At 58.7% G+C, this 9,147-nt stretch overlaps 1 protein-coding gene across 2 annotated transcripts; it reads left to right on the forward strand.

Moving 5' to 3' along the window:
• Positions 1-4,420: 4,420 nt before the first annotated feature.
• On the forward strand, positions 4,421-9,133 carry CD74 (CD74 molecule). 2 transcript variants are annotated; one of them, XM_084295610.1, is made up of 9 exons: positions 4,421-4,542; positions 5,810-5,985; positions 6,199-6,290; positions 6,379-6,441; positions 6,630-6,725; positions 6,857-6,947; positions 7,469-7,657; positions 7,884-7,955; positions 8,087-9,133. In XM_084295610.1, the coding sequence occupies exons 1-9, from the start codon at positions 4,472-4,474 to the stop codon at positions 8,092-8,094; spliced, it is 858 nt and encodes a 285-aa protein (XP_084151736.1). In that variant the 5' UTR covers positions 4,421-4,471; the 3' UTR covers positions 8,095-9,133. The 2 variants fall into 2 exon arrangements, with proteins under 2 accessions (XP_084151736.1, XP_084151737.1); XM_084295611.1 differs by having other exon boundaries at positions 6,633-6,725.
• Positions 9,134-9,147: the final 14 nt, after the last annotated feature.

The raw sequence follows: 9,147 nt of genomic DNA on the forward strand, positions 1-9,147 counted from the left end.
TCTCTGTGTGTTTGCTTGCTGAGGCGTGCTCTGAAGTTGAGCAGCTTTAGTCTGATGACAGCCACAACAGAGGTGCTGTGTGTGCTTGAATGTACACCAGAAAAGCTTCTAAAATGACTGAAATTACAGCTCCCTCAGCTGCTCTGCTGATGCGTTTATGCTGCCAGATGTATTTCAGAAAAATGACTCCTCACTTCCCGGCTGTGCCCCGCTTCCTGCACTGATGTTTACCTTACACTGAACGTGCTGCCATCACGTAGAATAAATGCCCGTTTCCACCTCTTAAAATGTTCTCTTCGCAGCTCTCCAAGCTTTTAAATTACTTGTTTTTGTCACCTTGGCTATAGAAAGATTTCAGACCAAGGAAAGGTGTGGGCATAGGGAGAAGTATAGTTTAAGATGGCTGAGTTCCTGCATGCTCACGGTGTCAAGCTGATGGTTAAAATAGTGGCTTCTGCCTTTCAGGAGATGAAATTATCAGAATTCCTCCTGTGAGATGGTGACCACAGCCCTAATACTGCGCAGTGCCTGCGGTGACGTGGGTCAGTCTTGTGCTCTCCTTTGATCTCGAGGGCAGGGCAGCAGGCAGCTTATTTCAGAGGCAGGTTCTCCTCAGCTGCAATTCCATGCTCTGCGGTGGGAGTCTGTCTTGGCAATGAGTGAGCACTTCTAAAACAGTTGTCCAGGAATACTTGCAGTCAGGTTTAAGCGATGGTAGCTGCGTCTTAATCAGGATTGATGGAGAACTTAATTTTTTTAGCACAGTTCCATGGCAAATATAGATCATTGTATAAATGATGATGTGTGGCCTATAAATGAAGCTGGAAGGCAGTGTCCTGGGCCCTTGGACAAAATCTGTCTCAAGATCCTGATGTCTGAGAACTTCACTCCTGTCCTGCAGGCTTTCCCACACCTTTGTATCTTAAAATACTTCACAGGATTCCTTCACCCACCCACCTCCCTCGTTACCAGAAAGGATACCTTGACCAGCAGCTTTGTCGGAGGCGCTCTGCTTTCAAAGCAGGCTCTGTTCCAGTGAGGCCGCTTACCCCAAACGAGATCCAGGGCACATTGCTCCTGCCGAGCTCCGTTTTCAGCTCCCCAGCTCTCACAGTAAAAGGGGATGTAAGTCGGTGGAGGAAATGAGACTGATCTGAAGCCATGGCGCGCCTTACTTTCTGTAGTTAAAAAAGCTTGGATGCTTGTGGTTTCGGAGTTAGTCACGATCTCTTCGAGGTGTCCCTGCTGTGGAAAAGAAAGCTACGCTTGTCAGCGAGCTAACGAGCGGTGGGTTTTCTGCAAGCTGTTGCTTAATACATGACTTCCCGTTTGTGTGGAAAAAAAAATCTCTGCCGGGCCCCATGTTCCTAAGCCAGCATTTCTCTTGGCATAGCCGGGGTGTTTTGTTTGTAATTTTATACGCGGCTGTGGAAAACTTTAGAAATAAACTTTCCCTTCTGCCTTAAAAGTGCATTATTGCAGTTTAAATAGCCATTTTCCTGTACTCTAAGTGTTCTTTGAACTTTGTGTGGAGAAAATGCTGAAAAATTGAAGCCAACAGTGGTTTGTTCAGGCAGCACGGAGCTGAATGTAGTCTGGTGCTGAGGAGGGGACGGGGCAGAGCTGTGCGATCTTTATTAAAAAAATAATCCTGAATACAGTTAAAATACAGTTAAACCTTGTTGTTGTTTTGATGTTAAACTGTCCACGGTGATGTTAATTGGGCTGCTTCGGGAGGTGGGTGTTTGGGGAAAGCTCTGGGAAGCACAGCCGCCGTGCCGGGAGCTCGGAGAAAAGGGAAGGTGTGCTGAGAGCAGCTTTGGGTCTGCCTGGCTGAGCCCTCCCACGCAGGAGGGTCAGGGCTGGCCGCAGGGTTGTGTCCCCACAGGACCGGGGGCTGTAACCCCAATTCATGCCTCGCTTTTCTCCACCAGTTGCTCAAGCAGCCGCTGAGCCCTTCCTCGGTGAGCCAGGGGCTCCTGCTGCGCCGAGCACGGTGCGTGGGCTGGGCGCTTAATGGCAAACTGTTTTATTTTTTCAGCTGATCTGACGTCTTCGGAACAACCTCCCGCAGCAGCGTGAAATCCCCCAGAAGAGAAAACAGCAAATGAGGAAGAGAAAGAGGAGAGCCGGGCTGTGGTGGGAGCACAGGGCCCGGGGCCCAGCAGGGCCTCCTGGAGAGGCCTCGTGCGCTTTGTGCCCCTTCTTGCCCCTGTAGAGCTGGTTTATCTCGTGCAGTCATGTGTGAATCCGCCAGTCCTGTAAAAATACCCCAAAAACAGAGCCGAGAGGTGGCAGGCACGTGGCAGCGATGGGTTTGTGTTTGCTGGTGGCTCCCAGGGCCCTGTGAGAGCCCCCAGCTCTGTGCCTGCTGTCACGGGCTGCTAGAACCAAGCCCCGTCAGGGCAGCATCCCCGGGGATATTTCCACCGACATGTCTGAAATAAAGGCTGTGAGGCCTGGGTCAAGGCCTTGGGGCAGCACACAAGTGGGAACCAAGCCCCCAAACTGCTCCTCATCCCAGATGTCAAAGTGGCTCGGTTTGCCCCCAAAAAACACAGCCGAATCCCCAGCCCCTGTAACAGCATCACAGCTCTCATGGGCGGCACACAACGGAGCTGTGCTGACTGGGCTGGGGAGGGATTTGGGATGGTCTCGGTCCATGGCGGGTGGACAGGACCCCGGGGCTGGGGGGGATGTGGGGCTGGGGGCTGCACCCCGCTGGTGGGGGCTGGGCACAGCCCTGAGGCGATGGAAGAGACAGTGGGGAAAATAAATAAATAAATAAATAAATAAATAAATAAATAAATAAATAAATAAGTAAATAAAAGGCTGAAAGCTGCTAAAGGGAAGGTCGCCATCTTCCTAGGAAAACCGGTAACTTACTTCTGTAAAACTTCAAATGCCACAGCCGTGTGTGCAAAGTAGAAGTGTTTTTTTTTTATTATTACTTTTAATTTTATTTTTAATTAAAACCCTGCGTGCAGAGCCAGGGCTGATGCAGTGCTGAAAGCCCCGCGGGGGGCTCGGTGCCAGGGGCAGGCCCGGCTCAGGGCTCGGTTGCAGCCCTCTCCCCCCACGGCTCATGGCCCGCAGCACGGGGCAGAGCTCCATGAAATCGCTGCTTTCGCTTTCCAAATTCCTGTTCTCGCTCCCCACTTCCCCCTTCGGGCCAAAAGCTGTGGTGGTGCCACGGCCCCGGGGCTGGGGGCTCGCAGCCCCGCTCCCCCTGCACCCAGCGAGGGGCCGAGGAAACCAAATCCCTGGGATCCCCTCTGTGCCTCCCCGGGCTGGAGATGTTACCGGGTGGTTTTATGGGATTTTTTCCCTTTTGAATGCCCAGGGTGTGTTGCTGGTTTCTACAGACGTGCTAAAGTGTTGCTTGCCCTCAGAGCAGCGGAAGTTCTTCATTAATCTTCATTAATTAATGCCTGCCTCTGGGGCCGGTGCAAGGGGGCTTGTGCGAGCCCCTGCCCCAGTCCTTGGGGGTGACTCCAGTTATTTCCCAGGCCACATTTCTCAGCTGCCTGGCTGAGATTTTTATTTTATTTTTTTTTTCAGTGCAGTCCCTGCTGGCACAGAAGTCCCAGGGAAATGGGAATATTTGCTAAAGAAGCCCTCTTTTCCTCGTCCCAGCACCACAACATCGTGCAGCAGGAGCTGTGTGCCGAGGGCTGCCCAGTGACTGGTGACACCTTTATCGCCACCCCTTTAATTTCGTTCCCAGTTCTGCTCTCCCTGCCTGCAGCCCTGCTGGGTCCTACCTCTGGGGCCGTGGAGCTGTAGGGCCGTGCTCCTGCTGTAAAATCCCTCTGTAAAATCACCAGCACTGTGCAGGGACGGGGGCTGCACGGCCCCATTGTGGTGTGTGGGATCCAATTTGTGGGGCTGCTCCTCCTCCCTCGGCTTTGGGGTGGGGGCTGTGGGGTGGGGGCTGCTCATGGGCACCCCAAACCCACCGCAGGCAGGGTGTGAGGGCTTGGGAACACCCGGCAGCTCATTAAATGGTGCCCCTCAGCCCCTTTGGTGGCTGGGAGCCCTCCCCAACGCACCCCACATCCCACTTTCCCCATCCTATACCCTGTACCCCACACCCCATCCCCTACCCCTGGGGACCCCAGAGCCCCGTGGTGCTGTGCCGGGTGTCACGGCGTGGTGGTGGGACGGGAGGCGATGCCCGACGTGGTGGCAGCGAGATATTTGGGATAGGAGCGAGATATTTGGGATTGCACCCAGCTGCAGTATTCGGGACGGGCCCCGGCATCATCTCTGGACCCGAGACCTTCTGAGCAAAGCTCTGCCTGGCAACAGCTGATGCGGTGCCAGCAGCCAATGGGGCTTTTTTTTTCCTGCCCCCCCCCCCGCCGGGGGTGGCAGTGGGGGGGTGCCCCGGGGGGGTATTTCCAGCCCTGGCCCCCCCCAGGGCTCTCATTTCCCCATCGGGTTTGGGTTCGGTGCCGACGGTGCAGCCATGGCCGAGGAGCAGCGGGACCTCATCTCCGACCGCGGCAGCGGGGTGCTCCCCGTCGGGGACACCCAAAGGTGCTGGGGGGGTCCCAGAGGGGGGGGCACAGGGGACAGAGGGGCTGTGGGGCAGTTGGGGTCACGCTGGGGGGCTACATGGGGTGAGGTTGAGCGAAGGCGGCTGCGGCGTGGCCATGGGGTGGAAGGGGTCACGGCATGGATATGGAGCAGCGTGGTGTGGCTATGGGGTGGGGGTGGATTGGGGGCCGAGGGGGGGTCGCGGAGGGTTTTTTGGGGTGATTGGGGTATGGGGTGGGTATGGGGTGGGTGGGTTCACGGTGTGGTGGTGGGGCAGTGGGGTCATGGCGTGGCTGCGTGGTGGCTGGGGGCATGGCGTGGCTGTGGGGCCGAGAGCTTCGTGTGCTGGTTGTGGGGTTTGGGGGGGGTACAGCGTGGCTGTGGGGTGAGAGGGGGTCCTGTCCTGGCTATGGGGTGAGGGGGGGTCCTGTCCAGGCTGTGGGGCAGGTCCCCATCCCCGTTATAGGGGCGGGCAGGTTCCCCTCTGGTTATAGGGCGGACGAGGGCACAGCATGGCCCCACAGCCCCATGGGGCCACCGCCATGCCCCAGCCAGCCCCCACCTCCCAAACTCTTTGGCCCCCCCGGTTTAACACCCCCAGCCAATGAAAATCCCGGGAGCGGTGACATCATCGGTCACCAGGCAGACAGCCTGGCAGCGGGGCCAGATCCCGACATGTGCAGGGAGCACCCTTGGGTGCTGCACCCCGCAGGGCACGGGCGGCTCCCTGGGGCAGGACATGGTCCAGAAGGGCTCAGGGCCAGGCCACGTAGCCATTTTCTGCCTTTTTTTCTTTTTTTTTTGGCTTCTGTGCATGATCCCAACACCACACCCTGGGCACGCATCCGGGCTGCGGCGAGCGGGGGCTTCGCTCCTCTGCTCTCTCCAATTTTTGTACCAAATAAGAAATAATTCAGGGCGTGTTTTCTGACCCCAGGGACCAGCCAGGCTTCGGGCGGCCTCACCGCCCCACGTAGGGCTGTACCCCAGACACCCCAGCCCCGCGGGTGCCCCCACGTGTCCCCACCTTGGTTTCAGTTCCTGGTGCGCGGCGGCCACCCGAGCGCAGCCGAATCGCTCGTGCAGCACCCGGCCGTGCCCAGGGGGGGGTTGCATTTGTCTGGGTGCGAGCGAGCTCCTCGGAGCAGGATTTGGGGAGGGTTTGGGGACAGTGGAGACCACAGGGCTCCTCCACAGGGCATTGGGAAGGGATTTGGAAATGCGCACCGCGATGGTGACCGGGTCCCCCCCCCCGTGTGTCCCGCAGGTCTGCCTTCGGGCGCAGAGCCGCCCTGTCCACGCTGTCCATCCTGGTGGCCCTGCTGATCGCCGGCCAGGCCGTCACCATCTACTTCGTGTACCAGCAGAACGGGCAGATCAGCAAGCTGACCAGGACCTCCCAAAACCTGCAGCTGGAGGCGCTGCAGCGCAAACTGCCCCAGAGTCAGTACCCCCCCGGGGCATCGCCGTGATGGGGAGGGGACGGGGGGAGGCACTGGGTCCTGCTCTGCCACCAAAGCCAGGAGACAGCGAGGGCTTGGTGGTCCCTGGGGGTGTGGGGATCCCTGCTAGGACCACCTGGAGCCAGGGGATTAAAACGGGGGGGTGACAGCGAGGGGCTGTGCCCTGCTCCTCACACCGCTCCCCCCTCGGCAGACAGCAAGTCCGCCAGCAACATGAAGATGTCGATGGTGAACACCCCCCTGGCCATGAGGGTCCTGCCTCTCGCCCCCTCCCTAGACAACACGGTAAGCCACGCTGCGGCCACGTGCCCCAAACTGTGCGGGGTCAAAGCCCCCCCTGGTGCTCACCCCCACCTCTGCTTCCCTTCCCCAGCCCGTGAAGGACATGGGGCCCCCCAGCAACAAGACCGAGGACCAAGTCAGGCACCTGCTGCTGGTAAGCTGCCCCGGGAGCTCCACCGAGCCCCACGATGAGGCGATGGGACCCTTTTGCCAGCTCTGCTGGCTGGGACTGGGATTTCCTTGGGCTCCTGGAGCTCCCGGGTTTGGTGATGGAAGCTGGGCTTCCCCCCACCCCGTCCCCACGTTCTCCTCCCTCTGTCTCACCCCGCGTGCCCTCTGCAGCAGGCTGACCCTAAGAAGATGTTCCCGGAGCTGAAGGACAGCCTGCTGGGCAACCTCAAGAGCCTGAAGAAGACCATGACCGACGCAGACTGGAAGGTCGGTGCCAGTCTCTGTCCTCCTGCCCTTCCCTCGCTGCCACGGCCTGGGGGGGGGCAGCATAAATCCTGCTGCAACCGGGGCTGGAGACCCTGGGCAGCCCCTGGCTAACGCCGCTCCCCCCTCCACAGTCCTTCGAGTCCTGGATGCACAAGTGGCTGCTGTTCGAGATGGCCAAAAGCCCCAAGCCGGACGAGCGTAAAGCCATCCCGGCGGAGAAAGGTAACCGGGGTGGGGGCCCTGAGCTGGCGGGGGGGTTAGGGCTGACCCCAAAGGCAGCTGCACCCCTTGTCCCCTGCCTCTTGACCTCTTCCTCCTGCGGTCAGCCTCCCCTCGGAGGCCCTTGGGGAGAAAAAGCAAGGCTGAAAAGCCAGAGCAGCGCCTGGACCCCTCGGGGTTTGGTTACCCCGGGGCTTCAGGGGGATCACTGAGGGGGGTAAAATTAATTAGCCGCTTCAGGGAGCTCGCTGAAGTTAATTAGCTGCTCGAGGCGGATCTCTAAAATTAATTAGCTGCTTCTAGATGAGGAGGCAGGGTCACGGTGCTTGCTCCCACCAGGGGAGACGGGTTTCCTTGGGGAAATCCCAGCGAGGCCACGCTCCCGACTGCTGCTGCTTCCCCAAATGGGCTCGCCCCACTGCCTGCCCCCTGCTGCAGCCCTTTGGGCTCCCGGGGGGTAGCAGAGCCCGAGGGAGCAGCTCACGGCCTCTCCCGTCTGTTTTTTTTTTTTTTTATTGCCCTAGTGCAAACTAAGTGCCAGGCAGAGGCCGGTTTTGGTGGTGTCCATCCGGGTCGCTTCCGCCCCGAGTGCGATGAGAACGGGGACTACCTGCCCAAGCAGTGCCACGCCAGCACGGGCTACTGCTGGTGCTGCTACAAAAACGGCACCAGGATTGAGGGCACGGCCACCCGGGGAGAGCTGGACTGCTCGGGTAGGTGGCGGGGCGAGCAGCGTGCCCAGCTCACAGTCAGGGAGAGGAGAGGGCGAGCACGGGGCTGGCACCCGTCCCCTCGACTCCCGGTGCCCCAGGAGATAAGGAATCGCATGAATCTTCCCCCAAAATACAATTAAAGCCCCGTGCGCCGTGCTGCCGAGCCCCCGGGGTGCTGGGTGAGGCCGTGGGGGCTCCACGCTGAGCTGCTGCTGTCCCCCTGCAGGGGCCGCGCTGACGGAGCCCGACGAGATGATCTTCTCCGGGGTGGACATGCTCAAGCTGGGCGCTGAGAAAGGTGAGAGAAAGGGGTGGGCTTCGGGGATCCGGGCATGGGAGGGGATGGGGACACAGGTCTGGGTTTGGGGGGGATGAAGGGGGCAGAGAGGGCTCAGTGCTGATCCCTCCCTTCTCTTTCTCTCCCAACAGCCAAGTAGAAGAGGACACCCGCAGCTGCCCACGCGGCGTTCAGCACCCCAGCTCGGGTTTTTTTTTTGCTCTATCCCCTTTCTGCTCTTCCCTCGCTTTCCCAAACACCCACGGGCACTCCTCCTCCCCAGTGATCGCTTCCCCTCCCCTGCTCCAGGGCCTGGCCTGGGGTTGATGAGAGTTGGCCGGGGCTGTCCCCAGGATAAATGCTACAGAGGAAACGTTTCCTAAAACTGGAGGTGGAGCAGGCTGGAAGCATTTTCAGCCACAGCAGACCCCCAGTCCCTTTCCCTGTTGCTGATGGGGTACGAGCTGCAGTGAGGGCGTTGTGTGAAGGACACCACCTCGTTCCCAGCCCTGTGCCTGGCCCCCAGGGCACTTCTCCCCCAGCCCAGGCTCTGCGATTGCTCCTGCTGAAGATCGAGCCACTAACGCCTGCTTTCTTGGCCTGAACAACCATTAAACGCAGCAAAACCACCTCCACCAGCTTCTTAACTAAAGCCTGTAGGTAGGGGCTCTGTTAGCCTACTAAAGCTTCCTATTTCTGGTGTTTTTTTCTTAATACTCAGTTTTGTAGGGATAGGTGCCTTCAGCTTCTCCCTTCAGGGTGGGGTAGCAGTGGGAATAGGAGCCAGGCCTGGAGGCAGAGGGGCTTTTAATCTTCCTGACCAATCTGATATTTCCTTGATAAACGATGTCACAAGCTAATTATTTCAAATAAACTTTTGAATAAGAAAGCCTCAGAAGCAAGCAGCCCCAGAGCTGGGTACTTGCCCTAACGAAGACTTCAGGAAAAGAAAACTGCAGGGCCCCTGCGGGCACACTGGTACACACCATGTTCCTTACCCCACTTGTCCAGTGGCCCCTGCCCAGCTCTGTGGAGGCTGAAATCACCTTCAAGGGCATTTGGGAGGGGTTAAGGGGGTGCAAGGAGAGCTCCCTGCTGTGCCCATGCCTCGCACGTGCTGAGGGTGGCAGCCAGCAGAGCCCACAGCCAGGCTGCACGGCCTGAGAAGGAGCAGGAGGGGGCAGGTCCTTCCTTCCCCACCTCCAAAACCCCA

Source organism: Netta rufina (genome assembly GCF_964035555.1).
Source record: "Netta rufina genome assembly, chromosome: 14".
NCBI classification, from domain to species: domain Eukaryota; kingdom Metazoa; phylum Chordata; class Aves; order Anseriformes; family Anatidae; genus Netta; species Netta rufina.

What these genes read in the sequence shown, in the direction of transcription:
- CD74 (XM_084295610.1), top strand. Translation starts at nt 4,472, where the DNA reads ATGGCCGAGGAGCAGCGGGACCTCATCTCCGACCGCGGCAGCGGGGTG. An exon ending in GCAGCGCAAACTGCCCCAGA is followed by an intron (nt 5,986 to 6,198) that starts GTCAGTACCCCC and finishes CCCCCTCGGCAG; the next exon opens with ACAGCAAGTCCGCCAGCAAC. An exon ending in TGACCGACGCAGACTGGAAG is followed by an intron (nt 6,726 to 6,856) that starts GTCGGTGCCAGT and finishes CCCCCTCCACAG; the next exon opens with TCCTTCGAGTCCTGGATGCA.